This window comes from Microtus oregoni, unplaced genomic scaffold, assembly GCF_018167655.1.
Source record: "Microtus oregoni isolate MIOR12 unplaced genomic scaffold, Mior012 000015F_ref0000493, whole genome shotgun sequence".
Classification (NCBI taxonomy): domain Eukaryota; kingdom Metazoa; phylum Chordata; class Mammalia; order Rodentia; family Cricetidae; genus Microtus; species Microtus oregoni.
The window spans coordinates 2491003-2512221 of record NW_024543074.1 but is presented as its reverse complement, the minus strand read 5'-3'; the positions used below and the strand labels follow the sequence as shown (position 1 = coordinate 2512221).

Genomic DNA, 21219 nt, shown 5'->3' with positions numbered 1-21219 from the left:
AGGCTCTAAAGTTACAGAGAAACATGTCTTAAAGAAAAAAAAAGGAAGAAAACAGACTGAGTAAGCCATAGCCAGCAAGCCAGGAGGCAGCACATCTCCATGGCCTCTGCATCAGCTCCTGTCCTGCAGGCTCCTGCCTTGTTTGAGTTCCTGTCCTTTGATGATGAACAGTGATGTGAATATGTAAACCAAATAAACCCTTTCCTTCCTGAGTTGCTTCTGGTCATGGCGTTTCCTCCCAGCAATAGTGACTCTGACTAAGATACAGACGTTAAGGACTCAGTCTCTGTACTGTGGAGTCTGTTGGTTTTAACAATTATGTATGTCATGTATCCTCCTATAGGGTCAGGCACTATAGCTTCAGTGCTCTAAAAAGCCCTATGCTTCACCTTGTCCTCCCCACCCATTGTTGTGAACCTCTTACCATCCATGGGCTTCTTAAAATCTTATCTATCTATCTATCTATCTATCTATCTATCTATCTATCTATCATATATATGTATGTATATATATACATATATATATATATATATGGAGAGAGAGAGAGAGAGAGAGAGAGAGAGAGAGAGAGAGAAGGCACATATATGGAGGTCAGAGGACAACTTGTGGGAGTCAGTTCTCTCCCACCATGTGTGGGTCCTGGGGATTGAACATAGATTGTCAAGCTCGGTGGCAGATGCTTTTACCCGCTGAGCCATCTTGCTGGATTCCATGCATTTCTTTTTAGCAACAAATAAGATGCCCTTGTATGGCTGTGGCACAATGTGTTTATACAAAATTTAGGAACATCTTGGTTGTTTGCAGCCTTCAGCAATCATGAAGAAAATTTCTATAGACATTTCAGTTTGTGTGTTTTTTGCATGTGTGTGTGCTCACCCGCATATATTAATGTGTGGGTGTCGGAGGGGACAGAAGGCATGTCTCCTAGCTTTTTCTGTTATCGTTTACCTTGTCTGAGGCAGGGTTTTTCACTGAACTTGGAGTTCATGAATTGGCTATACTGGCTGGTCAGTGAATCCCTAGGATTCACCCATCTCTGCCCCTCACACCCAGCTTTGGGATTACAGGCTGCATTGATGTGCCCAAGTTTTACTTGGGTGCCAGAATTTGAAATCAGGTCATCATGTTTGACCAGTAAGCCTTTTACCCACCTAGCCATCTCTCCAGTCTCTCTTTTAAATTTTTATCAAAATTTACTAGAGCTAGGGATACGGCTCAGCGGTAGAGCACTTGCCTAGAACCCACTGGTTCCCAGGTTCATCCCCCAGCCCTGGCAGAGGGAGAGAGCGATGGAACGAGCTGTTCTATAAGGGTCAGTTACTGGGCTCACTCTCTTGTAATTGTTATGTCTCCCAGTGATGTGGCCCTTTTGTCGTTTTGAAATAACGTTCTTTGTCTCGGGTACTTTTCCCTTTCTTGAAGAATACTTTGCCCGACATTACTGCAGCAATTCTGTCTTCTTTATTCTTTCTGTTTGTATCTCCTATTACTTTCCCTTCCAGTCTTTCTGTGTTTTTATATTAAAGTGTGTTTCATGTAGACAACATGTAATCGAGTCTGCAGTTTTTAGCAGAATGTCTTTATTCATTCCTTGAGACTCTCATACATCCATGCAATGTGTTTTCATCATATTCAATGCCTTCTTCCCCCTCCAGCCTCTCTCAGATCCCCTGCTGCACCCCGTTCAACGTCATGTCCTCTTAACCAAGTCCAATCTGTGCTACCCAGTCACTCATGGTGTGGGACCATCCCCTGGATCCTGGTTAATCTACCAGGGGGACCACACCCCTAACTGACTCTTCCTCCCCCAGAAGCCATCAGCTCTGGGTGGGTGCTGGTCTGCCCTTTCCATCCATGTTGGAATGTTGACTGTCTTGATCTCGTGAAGGTGTTGTGAGTTCCTGGGGCAAGGGTCTTGTCATGTTCAGAAGACACTGTTTCACGCTGTGACTCATGCAGTCCTTTGTCGTCTGTCTCACGATGTTTCTCAGCAGTGAGTGGAGGGCAGTGTGATACAAATGACTTTTTAAGTTTTTACTTGAGCACTCCACAGACGACTGTTCTCTGTATCATGACCAGTTGTGAGTCTCTGCATTCACTGCTGTTGTCTGTACAAAAAAGCTTCTCTGGTGAGGTCTGAGAGCTGCACTCATCTATGGCTATAAAGGTATATCTAGAAGGCGCATGTCCATTTAGTAAAATTGTAGTAGATTCATCCCTAGTGCCTAGGAAGCTCCCTCGTCATAGGTTTTGGTTAGATTTTTGTATCAGGCATGAGTTTTCTCCTGTGGAGCAGGCCTTGAATCCAATCAAAAAGTGATCGATTCTCCTATAACATCCATGCCACTATTACGCCGCAGACCTATCTTGCCAGGCTTGTCATCGTTAACTCTCAGCTGTCACAGCTCATAAAGCTTCTGGTACTGTGAAAACTGGCCAGCAATCAGGCTGCTTCCAGGACAGCACCAGCTTAATTTCTCCAGAGCATGTGATGCATTCAGCTGTAGGGCCTTACCAAGTTCTGATAGGCAACTTAGAGCAGCGGTAGCCAGCTGCACAGTTTGAGGGTCTCCGGGAACCCCATCACCACCAGTAGCTTGATGGGAGGTAATCCACACCTGGCACTGGAACATCATCCTTCCATGTAGGCTAACTCCATATTCTGCCCCCACCATGTGTGTGTCTCTTAAAGGAAGCTTGCAAAATAGTAGGTTTCCGTAGGCTTTCCCGAACGTCCTGATTGTTAGCTGTCTCCCTCTGCTTTTAGGGAGGTGGTGGCGCATGCCCACTCTCTGCTTTTAAGTTGGATTTGTTAGTCGTTTTCCTCTATTATCACAGGTAGAGTTGCCCTTATTTTATTATTTGTTTTCTAGTTGCCATGGTTTGGTCACACTTGCCTGTACAAACTTAACCAAATGCTTTTGAGCATTCTCTTACATCTCTGTTGTTTTAAAAAGAAAAACCTGAGCCCCCTGATTAGGCTTGGTAGGGCAGCTGCAGTGACTCCATTTTGTGATTTAACTCATGGCGATCTGCCGAGAGTTAATATTGGACTGTTAATAGGGTTTCGTTTACTGTTTTCCCGGCCCTCTGTGCTGCTGTGACGCTATGTTTCTGAGACCTATTTTTGCGTGGTTGTATGTAATAAACTGCATTGTTGCAGCTTGTGCTTGAAGCCGTCTATAGTCTTTCGAGAAAATTGAGCATGAGGACGTTTCAAATGCAGCCATATTTTTAGCCCTTTGGCACTCCTGCAGGGCTGTTTCTCTGTGGGTCACCTGTCTCCAGCAAGGTGAACTCCCGTTAGGTTTCCTCTCGTGCAGCTTTCCTAGCAAAATATTTTCCAGTTTTCATTGATCTCAGAATTGCCTTTATTCTGCCTTCATCTTTTGATGGCCGCTGTCACTGGGTGTAGAGTTTGGAGTGGACCAGGCCCTTTATTTTTTATTTTCCCTTTCAGCTCTCTTGGGTGTCATTCCAGTGTCTTCTTACCTCCGTTATTTCTGATGAAAATTCAAGTCTCATTCTTATCATTGCTCTACTGTAGGTGATGGGTCATTTTCTCTGGCTGCTTTGAAAATTTTCTCTTTATCGTTGCTTTTCAGCAGTGTGACTGTAATGGTCCTAGATTTACCTTTCTTTGTATTCTCCTGTTCTGAGGATTGAACTCAGGGTCTTATGTATGCTGAGCACACCTTCTTCCATTGAGCCATACGCTGGCCTGCGAATTTATTTACTTTTTTTTTTTTGTCAGCAACTGTCTCATTGAGATTTTCAAATTTATTTGCAAGGCATTTTGTTTTACTTACACAGAACCCATTTTTGAAAATAGCATTTTTAAAGAGGTAAGCACAAGTGATAAAAATCAGAAGTACTTGAAACCAACTTTGTTAAGTATCTCATTACAGAATTGGAGATATCGCTGCGTTTAAGAACAAGTATCTCATTACAGAATTGGAGATATTTAAGAACACATACTACTCTTTCAAAAGACTGAATGAAGTTCCCACAACTGCAGTGGGTGGCTCATAATGCCCCGTGCCTCCAGGTCCAGGGAGATCTGGCACTCTGGGCACGTGTACATACACAGCACATGATTAAAAAGAGTAAAAAGGTTTAAAAATATTTCTTTGTCTCTTAAAATTGTGCCACGCCCCCCCTCCCCCCCACAAGGTCTCAGTGCTCTGGAGCTTACCGATTTGGATAGCCTGGCCGGTAGGCAAGTCCCAGGAAGCGTCTTGTTTCCACCTCCCCAGCACTGCGCATAAAGTCCAGGACATCACACTCAGCTTTTTTACATTGGCTCTGGGGATCAAACTCAGGTCTTCCTGTTTGTGTGACAAGTGTTTTACCTACTGAACTATATCTCTAGTCTTGGCAAACCTGGCAAACTTAATCTTTTTTTTTTTTGCATGCTTATTCTTAAGAAATTATTTAAAATTATGTCTTCAGAGTTTTCTTAACTTTAATTTTGGATTGCTCGTGGCTGATACAATTGAAGCTAGTGCTGGGGCTCAAGGATAGAATACTAGCCCAGCACAGGCAAGCCCCTGGGTTTGATTCCAAAGACAGAAAAATGAACAGTCCAAAAGCCAATGTTAAAACACAGCTGATTCTTGTACACTGGCTTTATGCCTTAAAATGTGTTGATTCTAATGGATTTTCAGCGAACCTCAGGGGTTTTGGCATAGAAGATTGCACCAGAGGCAAATAGAGATGGTTTTACTCTCTTTCTTCCCAATCTGGATGTTTAAACTTCATTTTCTTGTCTAATTGCCCTGGCTAGTATCGCTAAGACGATGCTGAATATAAGTGGTGACAGCCTCCATTGTTGTTTGTGATCTTTAGAACTGGAAGGGAAGCGTCCAGTCTCTCACACTAAAGTACAAGGTTAGCTGTGGGATTTTTTTAAACTATTCTGTTTGTTGTGTTGGGTCTCATGCTTAGCAGGCCAGGCTGGGGAACTATACCTCCAGCTCCTAGGAGCTGGGTTTATGCAGAAGCTGTTTCTTGGCCTGAGGAAGTTTCCGTCTTCGCATAGTTGAGTGTGTTTATCATGAGGCACCACTGGATTTTGTCAAATGATTTTTCTGTTGGTCTTGAGATGATTGTGTTTTTGTCCTTCTATTAATATGACGTATTGCATTAATGGAGTCTCAGATGCCACTTGGCTTTGGTATTTTGTTTTGTTTTTGCTTTTGTCTGTTAATTCAGCTTCTCATTTTCTTGTTCTTTAGCATCAAAGCCCCCTGGAGGGACCCATTAAATGGCATCTACAGTTGATGTGATTCAGGGCTTAGAGGCTCATGGTGATTCTCTATGGGGACTTCAATCTCTGGGGCTTTGTATCTCATCAGAAGTCCTGGGGATGGTTATAGGACTTCCCTTTTGAGTAGCCGAGTGTAACACAAATACAGAGATGTACGTACATAATCCAACCGCCTAAGTATATGGAATTATTCTAGTGGTGTATGTGATGCAGCTTCATATTGGAGCTACAATTATTTTTTGGAGGCAGCGGATTTTAACTCTATTATTTATATGCTTTTTAGGGATGATAAACACGTGACGGAGAGTAAAGCGTGTAGCTCATATTTCTGGCAATTGTAATTGCTATCGATGTATTTTGTCTCTGAAAATTTGTGTACCTTCAGATTTCCTCCTTCACCATAACAAGATTTGTTTTGTAGTGTGCATTTCCATCATGTTCTTATTTTATAATGTGCATTCACATTAATTGCAATTTCCCTCTCTCAGATGCATTTGTCTTTTCCGTGTGGGCTCCTTCACTTGGCCGCACTGTCATTTCATTGATGATGTATCTGCTAATTAATGTTTCTCCTCCGAACGCCTGCCCTTTTTTTTGTTGTTGTTCTTGATTTCTCAGTTCAGCTCAATTTTTTATTTCAGCTGCAATTACCGGGACTTCTCTTCCACTCTTATTGGCCTGTGACCTTCTGTGACTTATTTATAATATTTACATGTTTGCGAAATTGACAATCCATCCTCTGCCATCAGCGGCCATCAAGTATGTAAGCATTGCTTTTAAAAAAACGGTTTCAAAAACCAGTTATCTCTTGTGGTTAATGTATGCAGCAGCTTTCAAAATCCACAGCAAGGTCTTGGATTGTTAGCGCTTGTCACTTACGGAGAGGCATGGAGTCTTGTTCATTCTTTATTACGGCGAACTACACCTAATAGGAATTTAGCATCTTGGCTGCTATTAAGTAGATGAGGCCTTTGGTCGGTTAGTGCTCACGTTGTTCAGCCATCAAGGCTTGCACAGGAAGCAGCATTCATTTCCTAACCTTTCGGCTTCTCGTTCCTCCTCCCTCACTCCTCTTCTGCTCATCACCTGTTCTTTTCCTTTAGATGCCGAGGACTTCCTGGCAGAGGGCTTGCGGAACGAGACCCTCAGTGCCGGTGCGCAGGACCAGAGAGACCACATCCTCCGGGGCTTCCAGCAAATCAGATCCAGGTTTGTATCGGCCCGCCTCGCTAAGCTTTTTCAGGAAAAAATCTCCTTCGCCACAGGATAAGTTAACAGTAGCGTGCACCTGCCACAGGTTTTCATACTTGGCAGAGATTTAGGAATCGATTTGGAGGTAGGTGAGCGTATCGACGTGTCCCAGCACAAACACATTTTGGTGATTGTCATAAAGTAATCAGGCTGATTTGGGCTTCGTATTTTATGTTAGCATTTATGGAACACCTTTGTGTCTGACAGCTGCAGAAGCATCGTGGTGAAATCGGGACATTTCTGCTTGTTCAGACCACTCAAGAGAGAATGGCAGGGAAGAGACTTCTCGTGGTTTTGGGGCCGACCCCTTTGTAACAGAAAAGTTCAAATCGGGCCTGGTTAGTCGATTTTTTGATCGTACTGATGTGTACTAGTTCCGGACTGGGTAGGAACACGGTGCTCATTAAGTTTTTAAAATTAGAAGCTCTGATCCCATTTGCTCATTTTAGAGTGTGGGCAGCTAACAGATGCTGGAAACATAGACTTCCTTAGGGGAGGAAGAAATCAGAATTTCCTTTACAGTCCATTTCCTGGCTGACTTTTCTGGGAAGGCGGCAACTGAAGGCGGCAGGATGGTTACTCCTCTGTCCTCTGCTACCCGGATGAGGCTGCGATTCCGATTCCGAACCTGGGAGCTGAGCACTCTGAGAGCGCAGGGTTAGGGTTGGGATCTAATTTGCATAGCCTCAACTTTCAGCACTGGTGGAAACTTCCATCCTTCGGAAGGGCACAGCCAGAATCTATTCCCTGCAGGAGCGTGAGACCCTCACGAGGTGCCCTGCTGGATCTTAATCGACCTTTCCCGCTGGCTAATTAAGCATCGCTTTTCCTCGGCAACTGGGGACTGTGTAATTATCAGCCTGGGTTGCCCTGAATAATTGAAACAAGCACAATGCTGGAGATGGGTACTTTTTTTTTTTTTTGAAGTGGGACTATCTAATTTTTGGTAGGCTGTGGAGTGTTGGAATTAAACTCCTCCGTAGCATTACTTCATTAGTAGATAAGTGTAGGCTTAGTTATGCACATGGAGGCTTAGTTAATGGCCCATAGATTTTCTTTATCTTCATGAGTTCGCCTTTGTATTATCATAAGGATCGGATAAAGAATAAAAGCGGAATTTTAAATTCTATTACAGCGAGAGGGAAACCCTGAATATAATAGGGAATGTAGCTGTTCTGTTGATGTAAAATATGTGATATGGAGTGCAAATAAAATGTTGTTGATTTGTAGAGACAAATATACATATGTTTTCATATTTACATCACAACATTAGGATAGGTCTAAGCTTCACCATTAAACGGGCAGTGGAAAGACAATTTGTGGGCATCCTATTGTCACCTTCATATTACTTCCTTTTAAAAGAAAGTGTTTTCTGTGTGTGTGGAATTTGCTTGCTTGTGTGTCTGTGGACCACATGCTTGCCTGGTGCTCACAGCAGTCAGAAGAAGGCACTGGGTTCCCTGAAACCGGAGTTACAGACTGTCATGAGCTGTTGTGTGAATGCTGGGAACCAAGCCTGGGTCTCCCGGAAGGATGGCCGGTGCTCTCGATCTGTGAGCCACCTCTCCAGCCCCTCTCACATTACTCTTTAATCTTCTTTTGAAACACACATACACCACACACATGCGTACGCGCGCGCGCGCACACACACACACACACACACACAGCCTCAGCCCTCGCGGAATAAAGGCTTCTGAAGAGCAGTCCATATGGTCTGTGGGTTATACACTTGAAAATGATCAGCAGACGCTTTAGGAAACATCTGTAGGTTGATGAGGGCTTTTCTGCTCATGGATTTGTTGCTGGAAAGATGACACTTTATTTAGAATTTCATAATTATCAGATGACTGCGGAAATGAGAACCCGGAGATTAGATACCACACAAGAAAATGGAGAAAGGAAGTTCTCCTCTAACCCACTGTCAGAGGCCGCCTTCTACCCACCTCTTCAATCACAGTGTCGCTAATGGAATCCTTGCTTTCCGGAACCTTCTTCAGCCATGTCACTTCGACTGACCCACTTGTGGCTGGCCAATGTTCGTCATTTGTGTGTGTGTTGATACCAATTGCTTTCAAAATACTGATAATCTGTGAAACTGCCAGCCACGTTTACTTATGTGGCATGTCAGTTGCATCTACCCCCTCTCCCCAAAAGTGAGATGTGAAAAAATTTCAAAAATCATCAAATCTGAGAGTTAATTACACACGAGAAACCCTGGAGCAATAGAAGAATCACTGGAGGCCATTTTCAAATGACTCATCTTTAGACACAGGAAAGCAATGCTTTAGGAGTTTGGCAAGTGTGTATGTATGTGTGTGTGTGTATGTGTGTGTGTATGTGTGTGTGTATGTGTGTGTGTATGTGTGTGTGTTATAGTTTGTATGTATTCACATGTATTCCTGCTCTATTGTTTTATAGCTTAGGTTCTTTTAACTCTTCAGTATTCCACTGCAGGGGACCAAGACTGGTGAAGGGAAGTAAAAACTGTTCCTTCGGGTGAGACTTGGTCAGCTCTGGGTGGGGCCTTGGCTCTGGTTTTTGATTCCTGGCTCAGAAATCAATGACATTCGCCATGGTGGTGGAGTTGCTTGAATCGGAGTCTCGAGCTCTGTGGCTGCCGGTGGGCTGGGCCCTTTTCCACCTTTGTGTGGTCCAGGATGACTGGCCACAGAAAATGATAATTGTGTTGAGTCGGCAGCGTCCTTGGCACGCTCATCAGAACGTCAGTATCCATATCATAGCTCCTATAGCCAACAACGGGGTAAGATTTCTGTAGCTATGATTATTGTGCCTGAAAGAGCCCAAGGAAGGATAGCATTCTAGCATTCTTCACCTATGACAAAGCAAATATGGACGGACGTTTCTACAACTCCAGGGAAACGAAGCCTGGTCATGGCATTGATGTCCCGAGCTATGCCTTTCATTGCCGCTCCTCAGACTACCTCCTCGCCTCGAAAGACTAACAGCTTCCACATTCCAAGTCCAGGTTCTTATTGAGTTTTTGCAGAAAGACTGGGAGGAAAGTCGGCAAAGGCTCCTCCCTGCTTTATAGTTGTGGTCACCCCAGGATTAGCTCCAGATGTGAGACACCTGGGATGAAACAGGCCTGATCTATGCTCAGAACTCGATGACGTACCTACGCATTTGGAGAAACAGTAGGGCTTTTCTTCTGTGTTTGATCCAGCGGAGGCCATCTGCCAGCACTGACACACTGAGTGAGGGTAGGGATGAGGAGCAGAAGATTTTTATCACTGAGATACATATTACTCCTCTCTCGAGGGCCCTTCTGGGGACTCCTAACCCACATGCTCACTGTTGGAAGTCAAGGCCAGAGCCAATGGAAACAAACACGGTGTATTATTTCCTTTGGTGAAACTTGATAATACCAGAGGAGTTCCAACAGGAGACAAGTGGATTTATAAGACGTTTAAATGGAAAAAAAAAATAAAGAAATAACTTTGTGTAACAGGTTTATGGCCCAAACTCCACAAACCCCAGGACATTTAGAATATAGACAGAAAACTTATCTGGAACAGGTTTCCTTGTGGGTGGCTAGCCATTTGCTCTGCGTGAAACAGGATACACTATTCTCAAGAAAATCTCATAAAAAGAATTCTGATTTTCTTTGGGAATCTTAGGTTTTGTGTTTTGCTTAACATGAGTTTAGTTTGAAAATCAGATTAAATCTGACAAAATCTATGACTCTGATATCTTTGTTATCTTAAAAAGAAACACAAGTTAGTCTGGTAAACTCTTGAGAGCCAGCAGGGCTGTAAAGTAGGACACTATAAATATCGTTACCATTAAGGGCATGGATTTAATTTACTTATGTTAGTTGTTGAGCTTACAAATTCCCCAAGCAAACACATTCAAATTAAGGTTTTTTGTTTTGTTTTGTTTTCTGTTTTCTTCCTTGTCTTGTTTTAATCAAGAACACTAATGTCTAATATGCTATTTGGATATTTGTGTATTCATGAGATTAAAGATTTGCTTGTATCTCTCTACCCTTAATCTCTCTCTGTCTCTCTCTATCTCTATCTCATGTGTGTGTGTGTGTGTGTGTTTGTGTGTGTGTGTGTGTGTGTGTGTGTGTGTATGTTGCCTGCATGTATATCTGTAGACCAGAAGATGGTATCAGATCCCCTGGAACTGGAGTTACAGACAGTTGTGAGCATCATGTGGATGCTGGGAATTGAACCTGGGTCCTCTGGAAGAGCAGTCAGTGCTTTTAACCACTGAGTCATCTCTTACAGTCCCTAATTCTGCTATTCATCCTGGAGTTTGAGTGCGAGTACAGAAAAATAGAGGTGCAAGACACTTGAATTATCTGTGCAAGTGTAAACGGCTCTGAAAGGCACAGGAGCCACAGCATTCCCTGGACCAGTGCGTCTGTTGGTGAGCTGGATGTGGTGGCCTGCTCCTGTGGTTCCAGCACTCCGAGGCCAAGCACAGGGTTGCCATGAGCAAGGCCAGCTGGGGCTACAGAGTGAGACTCTCTACATAAAAAATAATACATAGACAAATAAAACCCAAAACAAACACATCCACTGCTAGAAATAAAAAAGAACGTCTTCATTTTTCATCCCTCTTCTTCCCTTCTCCTTAGAGGAAAGAAGCGATGACTTCTTTCCTGGGACAGGAACAGCTTCGTGGGTGAAGGTGCTTTGTCCCAAGCCTGACAACCTGAGTTCAACCCCTGGGAACCCATATAATGGGAGGAAAAGTGGTGACTCAAATCTGACCTGTGGCCTCGACATGGCACGTGACAAACGCTTGCACAAAGTAAACATATAAATAAATATGTTCTAAGAAAATTTGAAAGGAAGGAAGGAAGGTGGGAGCGGGGCTGGGACACAGCTTAGTAATGGGCCCTGGCCTAGCTTTCATGAGGCCCTGGGTTTTGTCACTGACACCACAGATAAACACACAAAAGGAAAACCTACAGCGACTGCAGGTTAGTTATGTGTCAGGTGTCTGTATTAGCGTTTGTCACTGAGTGAATGCGTATGGAGACGGCACAGTGGTGCTGAGATTTGGGGGACTCTCCTTCTGGGTGACTGAAGGGTTATTGATCCCCCAGTCTGAAATGCCCCACAGGTGAAGTTGATGCTTCCCATTGGCTTCTTGGCTTACCGCGAAGGAGGATGACCTGAGGACGCGTGTTCCTGCATGGAAAGCTCTGTCCTTTCAGAGAAACCTCGATGGGTATGAACCTCCCTTGAACTTTATATTAATGTTTATTTTATTTTTTCCTTTATTTGTGGGAGGTATTTGGGATCAGCTCCAAGATTAAATTGCCCCGTTTCTTCTCTTTTCCATGGGGCTACTGAGATGGTATCCGCAAGTAGAAGCTGTCCCCTTTGGGCATCTCATGAAATAAGTATTTCTCAGAGATATAATATCTTCATATTTTTCCTGCTACGTAGCAAGAATATAACAGTTTAGATGAAGAAATCTTTTCCTTTTTTATTAATTATTTATGTGTGTGTGCATGTGTGTGTACACGTGTATGTGTGTGTGTGTGCATGTGTATGTGTGTGTGCGAGTATATATGTGTGTGTGCATGTGTGCCTGGAAGTGTCCCATTGTGCCATGGTGTACATGTGGCTGTCGGAGGGCACTTCGTGGAGTAGATTCTCTCCTTCTACTATGTGGCTCCCAGCAATCAATCTCAAATAACCAGATTTGCTTTTTAAATAAAACATTTTCCTTCCTTCCTTCTTCCCTTCCCTCCTTCCTTCCTTCTTTTCCTTTAAGGTTGGTGCCCTTCATGAATCTTATTCTAATTTTAGTATATGTGCTGTTGGGCAGGCCCATATGATGATGATAATGATTTTGAGACAGGGTCACATGTAGCACAGGCTGACCTTAAAGTTGCTATGTATTTGAGAACGACCTTGAACATCTGATCCTTCGGCATCTACCTCCTGTGTGCTAGAATTACAGGCATAGGCATAATACCTGGTTTGATTTGGTTCTGGGACTCGAACCCATTTTCTGCATGTTAGGCCAGCACTCTTACAAACTGAGCTGTTACATCCTCAGATCCAAGGCTTTCTTTTTAAACTTCCAGGTGGAAAGATAGGGATATTTTCTTGGACAGTACTTTCAGAGATAACAACGAACAGAGCCCTTAGTGGCTCTGAATAAATACCCAGTAATAAAATTTACTTACAATCTTTTAATTTTGTATCTTTAAGATTTTAGGTTGAAGTTCAAGAAAATGTACTTCTGGTTTTCCTCAGCTGAGCTCCTTAGACAGAAAAATGTGTTCTATCAAGAATAAAAAGGGACTGGGTGCGGTGGTGGTGCATGCCTTTAATACCAGCACAGTACTTGGAAGGAAGAGGCAGTCAGATCTCTGGTCTACAGAGCGAGTTCCAGGACAGCCAGGGCTGTTACACAGAGAAACCCTGTCTTGAAAAACCAAACCTAACCAAACCAAATAAAACAAGAGAATAAAGTGGGAAGGGGAGAAGAAGAAATAGGTTCATTGAGAGTGCATTAAAGAATTATGGTGGTAGCACTGGGGGAACACGATCAAAGTAAATACACGTGTAAATTTATGAAATAAAAAAGAAAAGAATAGAAAGGTGCTGGCTGGGTAGGAACACGCCCACACTCCCAGGCCTGGGGAGGCAGAGGCAGGAAGGCAGACACAGTTCAAGGCCAGCTTGGGCTATGTAGTGATTCCCTGGCCATTAAGGGCTAGGGCCATGTGTGCCTTGGAATCTCAGCTCCTCTCAGGAAGCTGAAGCAGGAAGATAGCTTGAGTCCAGGTGTTTGAGGCTTACCTGGTCTATGTCGTGAAACCCCATCTCAAAAAGAGAAAGGTGGAGGAGAGGGGGTGGGAGAGGATGGGAGGAAAAGGGGAAAAGGGGGGAAGGAGTTTGCAGTGTGCCGCAGGCAGCAGGCAGGCAATACTTGTTCCCGAAAGGTAGGCTAAGCCATTCGAATATCTTCAATAAGCTGAACACTGCCTTCGAGCTAATGAGTTAGGTCCCGAGATTTGCTCCCCTCCTCTTAGAATCGGAGTCTTCATTATCACGCAGGCACATTCCTATTATCTGCTCGGCGTGGATTTGTCTTTGTCTCGGAAAAATCCTCAGTGTCAAATTCTTAATGCAGGGAGCTTTCCTATTGTCTGTAAGTGGAGATGCTTAACCCGTACATTGTGTGAAGAGATCATTTGTAGGAAAGCACTGTCTTCATTTCACGACCGTTTGCTTTGCCCTTGATTTAAGTCCCATTAGGTCCCCAGCTAGTCTTTTGTCCCAGAGCTCTGCTGTGTTTTTCTGCTTATCAAAGGCCAGTGGGGAGAAATGCTCCTCCCCTGTTCGTCTGTTTGTGGGTTTCCGGGAACCGTGTGGCTTGGAGCCTTCCTGGTTGTGGCTTTCTCTCATTTGCATGCTTCCCTTATTTCTGGTATAGACCCACCCTGGAACCACTTTCTGTCTCGCACTGGAGCAGAGGGAGGGAAGCTACAGAGAGCTCAGGGTCAGCTGACAGGAGCCGGGCTCTTTGTTCTAATGTTATTTCTATAACCTTGACCGAATCTCTTGACGGCTCTAATGATGATCTTAGCTTCCTTTCTAGATTGCCTGTCGGGTTTTTTTTTTTTTTTTATGAAAACAAATGCCATGAAAAGGCAAGTATGATTGTTGGAAAAATGATTGCTGATTGTGTGTTTAAAAACAAAGCAAGCATTGCTAACCAAACCTTGAAGTCTCTGTTTGATTTCCTTTTTGATGTCACTGTGTTTTTATTGTTTTCAGTTTGGGAAAAAAAATGATTCGGGAAACTTCATTTCTTGGGATTTCATTTGGTTTCAAGAGTCTGTTGAAAATGAGTTGAGCTTAACGTGGGGTTTTATCATGGCCCTACGCGAATCATTTCTTCTTTGTGGATCTGTTCCCCCACTGTGTAGCCTCATCTCGTCTCCCGAAGTGCCGCGCTAGCAGGGCTGATAATGAACCCTGGTCCTTATCACGCTCAGCAAAGGGTTCAGAGAAGACGGGAAAAATCAATCCCACAGGAACTTCGGCATGCTCATATCCATATTTAACCCCGTGCGTTTAAAATGGAAATGAGCTATCGCGGGGATTCAGTTTTTTGATTTACACAAGATGTCACCACCTCCTTGGCAATGAGGATGTTTTACAGACCAACTGCTGACCCATTTGCGAAGATCTCGGCCTGCCGCCCAAGGGCTGGTGTTGGGTCTTCATATTTCTTTCAAATGCTCAGCACTGTCTTGCAAGAGCTTTGATTTTCTGGACTTCAAAGGGTACCCCTTTCAAGGCCAAACTTCTGAAGAGGGGGAAATCAGTTTAAGAGAACAGCCTAGGCAGGAACAGCTACCCTTGTCTGCAATTGGTGCAATCTGGTGATTAATAGGGAATTTGCGAGCCAGTGGAACTATGGGCTTGCAAACTCCAAAATGACGCCGTGCTATGTGCGACATGGAACCTGCACTTGGAGTGACCTAGTCAGCCCAGTTTCCAATAGCTTTGCTGGGACGACGCTGTGGCCAACATAAGATTAATAATTAAACTCTCCAACCCAAGCTCCCTCTTGACTTTGTGAGCCTTGTGAAGGTTTTCGCTATAATTTACCCCCAAAAAACCATTTTTGCTCGCATGCCCTCCAATTAGCTATTTCTCTAATTAAGGGGTGACTCACTCGTGAATCCTGCCCTAACCACAAGGCCCGTCTTTACATTTTGTGAATTGGGACTTATCTACCAAGTGCTTTGTGTTTTTGTTGATGAGAGAACGGATGCCCCAGACATTACTCAAAGTAGCGGAATTAAAAAAAGATTAAGATGTAGAATTCAGGATGTCTAATTGGTTAATTTATTCAGCTAAATCATTAAAGATGAAATGGCATCCTTCAAAAAATCATTGGTTCGAAAGAATTATTGATAATTGCTGTCGTCTAGTTAATGGTCGGCGTGCAGAGTGTTTGTGGGTGGGAGATACCCAGGCTTATGCCGGTTTAATACGGACTGATGGACACTGTGGAACCAAGCAAACATAACAAGCCGTGAATCAGGAGTCTAGGCTGTGGCTAGATAAGGGGCTTATTTCAACTTTTATGCACATTTGAAAGTTTCTTTAACAGACTATTATAAAAATATGCGGTTGGTTTGACTTAGCGATTTAAAAACCATTGACTTTATCCGCCGTGGTCTTGAACAATCACAGACTTCCTTAATTTGAAGTGTAATAGCACATATTTGAGGTTTTTAAGAGCGATGGCGTTCTGGGAGTAGCCTAATTATTTTGGTTTGCTCCTAAGCTCAGGGAAAACCCTCTAGTTCGTTGTCACTGACGTGAGTAACAGGAAGTGGTTAACTTTCGCGCTTCTTTAAAACTTCTAGGCCAGCAATTATTGGAGCTGAGATTCAATTCTAACATTCTGCCCAGGAGATCTTGAAATTTTGATTTTTTTTTAAAGGAAAGGCAATTTCTGACTTTTCTCATAAATTTGATAAAAGGAAAGCTAATATGAGATTGGTAGTCCAGTAGGAAATGGAAGTCAATTTTACATTTTTTAAATCATTTTATGGTATTAAAAATGACAGAGGTCAGAAACAAAGCCCTTATTCTTTTATTGAACTAGAATTGAAAGTGGCAGAAAATCATTTTGGCCCCAAGTGCAGTAAATGTTATCACTAAAACATGTTCGGGGGCTATTAGGACAGTCTCTCAAGCACCGGCGACGAGAGTTCACAAAACAAAACCTGATTCTTTTTCTGTCCTTATCTTGAAGTTATTAGATGTTCAGGAACTGAAAGTATCCTGGTTCTAAGAGGACAGGGAACGGAGCCTGCGCTGAAAACCGATAATGTCTTTATTCTGGTGAAGCGCAGCGCAGCGGATGGGTGGTATGTGTGCCTCGGCACGGAGGCCACAGGGACGAGCGCCCCTGAGCCAGGCCCAGCGCCGAAGGATCCAGGACCAGAGAATATTGGACTCACGGAGCAGTGAGGTGCTGGTGAAAATAGGAGGGATGGAAGTGATGTTATTCATTAAAAGAACTTTTGGGGGAACAGTGGTTAAAGCACTGACTGCTAGATCTCGGGAAGAGGAAAGGCAGGGGGTGCTGGGAGGGGAAACTGTGGTTGGGATGTGTCAAAATTGAAAAATACATAGAAAAAAAAAAGCACTGGCTGCTCTTGCAGAGGGCCTGGGATCAGCTCCTGGTACCACCTGGCAGCTCACAAACTGTCCATAACTCCAGTTCCAGGGGATCTGATGCCCTCTTCTGGCCTCTGCAGGCACCAGACATGCTAATGGTGCAAAGACATACATGTAGGTGAAATACCCACACACATAAAATAAAATAAAAATATCTTTAAAATTGAAAAAAAGTTGTCAGAAGATTTTATTTAACAAGCAGACAGCACCGACTTCTGCTTTGTTACAAGAACCTAGTAGGAGCGAGCTCTCCAGTCCATCTGGGAAAAACCAATCATTTCGGAGTGCGCAGGGAGATTATGCTTCAGAATTTTGTGTAAATGAAGCAGGTTGGCAGGCATATGTTTGCTGATCCAAAAAATGATTAAAATTCAGAATAAGTGTGACTCTTGTGAAATTAAGTTTTCAGGTTCCAGCCAGTGCTCTGTATGGCCATATGGTATAACCAGAATTAATTGCTGTTCCCAGCCTCTTATTCTCTTACTGAATACTTAGGTGCCCTGTTTGAAACACTGGAGGTTCCACAGATGCACTTAATCACACGAGATGGCTGTCTGACAAGTTGGTGGAGTGTGTGCAGCTAACGGTCGCCTGGAAGAAACTTCTAATGCGTTCTTGCTTCCCTTCCGTGCCTCCACCTCTTACTCTGTGCTCTTTACAAATATATATATATATATATATATATATATATATATATATATATATACTCATATACCTAATATATTAAAGCTAGGAAATGCATAGGTGCATAGGAAGCTTAGAAAGAAAGGGATGAGAGAGTGTCCAAACAGTGCAAATAGAAAAGATGAAGCAAGGAATAGTCTTTGCTCTCATTTGCTCGTTGGTTCTCCTGGAAACCTAGCAATGCAGAATCTCAGGCTCCAGGCCAGCAGAGTTTCTGGGTGGAATCTGTGTTTGATGTCTTTTATCTAACAGTCTAAGTGAATCTATGATGAAAAGCTCCATCTATGTATTGGAGTCCCACGGGAACATACTCACCATCACTCCCTTCCTCTCTGTGACTGTCGCCAGCTCTCTACCTCTGGCTACCTTCCCTATCAGCTCTGTACTTCCTTGTCCCTGACACCTCTTCTACCTTCTGAATTCTCCCCTGCATCCTCTAGAACCCTTGTCCTGTTTCACCCAGACCCCACTGGATCCTGAACCTCTTTTGTCCATCTGTGTCTGTGTGACATATGGCTCTCAGTCCTCTTAAAAAGAATGAGTGTTTTCCAGAAGTGCTTTTGGCATTCTTCAAGTTCCTGGCTGCCACTCCTAGCCCCTCCCTGTTCAATATCTTTCCCTTTGAGGTCTGTCCTGGTGGTTTTGCAATCCTTTGCCCTACTATTATCTCTTGAATCCAGAATCCTTCCTCATACTGTTTGAAAACTGAAATCTTTTTGCTTGTGTTTATTTGTTTGTTTTTGAGACAGGGTCTTACCTCATAGCTCTGACTGACCAGGCTGGCCTTAAACTCACAGATCCTCCTGCCTTTGCTCCCCAAGTGCTGAGATCAAAGTGCACCACCATGCCCCACACCCTACCTAGGACTGAAGTATTGATAGATTGTGTCATAGTTCCTCTGTTCCTGCCACTGTCCCCCTCTTTTACCTAAATTTAGATTGTCCCCTCCTCATCACATCTTCTGAACATTATGAAAATGTGCTCCTCAGGTTAAGAACACGCTTTGTCTTAAAGAGCCGTCCCCTCCCTAGCTACTGTCTTATCTCTTGTCCTGAAAAGGCAGACATCTTGAAGTCCAGACCATCCACTTCTGCTTTCCTCTTTCCTGGTCTATCCCGAGTTCTTTATTACCTCTTAATGCATCATCTGCTCCAGGAAAGCCACTCCTGTTGGTCCAGTGACTCTGGTCGCCACATCCAGGTGATACTCTGGTGTTCATCTTTGGTCTTCCAAGTATCGGGTGGCTTGGATTCCTTTCCCCTTCTCAGAAATTCAAAAACTGGGCTGGAGAGGTGACTCAGCGGTTAAGAGCACTGGCTGCTCTTCCAGAGGACCTGAGTTCAATTCCCAGCAACCACATGGTGGCTCAAAATCATCTATCATGGGATCTAGTGCCCTCTTCTGGCATACAGGCATACATACAAGTATACATATATAGAAATTAAAAAAAGAAAGGAAAAAAAGAAATTAAAGAACCTGCTCCCCCTGCTGATCCTCCCTTTCTTGTACTTTCTGTAGGATCTTGCTTGAGCTTCTTTTACCACCCCAGCGGCTTGTTCCTTCCCTGGGCACCAGCTCTACAGCTCAGCGGCAGTTCTGTCTTCCAGGTACCCAGCAGCATGTCGGATGGCTCCTAACGGGTGTTGGTGAAACCTCAGCACCACTGCAGGAGTGCTGGTCCCCACCCAGCAGTCACGCTCCCTCCTCTAGCCCAGGCGTGAGTCAGTGTCAGCCATTTTGCTTTGGTTGTTCTAGGGTTTCTGTGGAATCCTGCTAGTCTCTCTCAGGAAAGTCCTGCGCTTGAGAGAGGGCAGCGCTGACCAGCAGCAGTCTGTAGGCTTGGCTCTTGACGTTTTGCTGGAAAGGCAAGAAGAGCCGGGTTTGGCACTAGCTCAGGAATCAGCCTCTAGACTTTCTGTTTTGTAGGAAATGTAACCCCCATTTACACGTCTAAATGCCTGTTGGTTAGGTTCCCTGTTCTTGCTGCTGGAGACTTTGAACTGCCGTATGTCCAAGACTGGCCTGTTGTCTGTATTCTATTCTCCCTGAGTCTCCTCCATTACCACCCCGGGGTTGGACTCTCAGAGTCCTGGAAGTCATTCCTAACTTCTCTCCGATCTTTCAACAAGGCCTACTGATGTTCACCCTTAATGCGTGTCCCTCTTTGTATCCCCTCTGCCACTGGCTAACCATTAACCTTCACAAAATGATTCAAGTGTCGTGGCATCCCTCTCTCCCTTCCTCCCTCCTTTCCTCCCTCTCTCCCTTTCTCCCTACTGTCCTCCCTCCCTCCTTTCCTCCTTCCTTCCTTCTTTCTTTCCTCTCTTTCTTTGTAACGCAGGGTCTCGTATGTAGACCAGCTGGTCTCGAACTCATAGCTACCCACCTTCTCTGTCTCCCGCGTGCTGGGGAGTAAAGCTTTGCCTCACCTCACGTCAGATAATCCTTTTGTGTTCTCGGCCCCAGCTCTGTGCTAGTCCAGTTTATTTGGGTTGGTTTTGTTCCTCCGTTTTGTTAAGAGAGTCGACTTTTACAAAATGGTAATTTAATCATCCGTGCTATAGGAGAGTTCCTGATACAGAATGACAGCCTATGGGTGAAAAAGTGGGCTGAAAAAATACTAAATCTCACAGCGGAAAATCCCTGAAAACAGCAACAATAACAAAAAGACCAAAATGTCCATGGTAGTAATTTCTGGCAAGTGGAGTTTAACATTTTATTTGTTTATTTGTATTTTCTGACTCTCTGTGGTGAACATTTATTCAATAGCAAGTTACCAAAATTAAAGCCCTTTGCGTTTTTAAAAGCGGGCAGAGCGGAAATGCTGGAAGGAATTTGGTTCCCAGGTGGGAGAAGGGCTGGTCCTGAGGCAGGAGGAGCTGACCCTTCCGCTGTGCAGCCTGGGTCACTATCTGTAAACAAGCCACTATATCTGGAGGTGTTTCATGCTATGCATCAGAGTACACGCACAAAGTGAAATCAATTCTGGGCCATCTGAAATACTGTCCTTTGAATGCTTCCTGATGAGTTGGGGATTTTTTTTTCTTTTTCTTTTCCTTTTTTTTTTCTTTCTTAAGTAAAGGAAGTTCACTGTCAAGGTCCTCATGAAATGAGGTGTCACTGACAGAGCGACTTCCGTTCCTGAGCTGTTATCCCTTCGAGCGAACCCAGGATAAATTCTTCATTAGAAGGGGATTAGAGTGCTCTCTAAGCCTATTTAGCAAAGCATTTGTATTTGTCCGACCACTTTTCCGAGCCCTGGTGTTTGAGTAAACCATTCACTTCCTCCTTCTCAAAACATCAGTCACCGTGATTGATTTTTATGTTGGTCATAAAGAGAAATGGAATCAGCTAAAAGCAGGGTGAGGATTACAGGGTGGAAGTGGTTAATTTACTTAACAATATGTATTGGCTATTTGTTTACGTTGGGCTTGATGCCAGGTGATGAAGCCAGTGTCACAGGAAACAACCTTGTTTTCCAAGCAGTTCTTGGACCGGTCAGTGGCCAGACTCATCATGGACACTCCTGCCCACAGATACCCTCCTAGAAGGCCTCAAATGTTTGCTTTTAAATTATTCTGTGTGTGCAGTTTTACTACTCAGAGAATCATTGGTGTTTAACATCTGCTTTTAAAATAAAAATTCACCTAGAAAGTTAGGAAACTCAGTTTTCATTCCTGCCCAATGGTTTTCTTCTAACTTTTTCATTCTCTCTGAAGTGAGCAGATCCTTCGGCCAGCAGGGCACTGAGAATAAGTGACTGTTGAATGCCCACCCCACAATGGCACCGGTGGCACCACTTCCAAGAATGAG

At 43.9% G+C, this 21219-nt stretch overlaps 1 protein-coding gene across 1 annotated transcript in view; it reads left to right on the top strand.

Moving 5' to 3' along the window:
- Nucleotides 1-21219, top strand: part of Skap1 (src kinase associated phosphoprotein 1) — a 292032-nt gene that overhangs the window by 21288 nt on the left and 249525 nt on the right. Inside the window, exon 2 of the mRNA XM_041665298.1 lies at nt 6373-6478. Coding sequence (XP_041521232.1) covers nt 6373-6478 — 106 coding nt within the window. The remainder of the gene's footprint in view (nt 1-6372; nt 6479-21219) is intronic.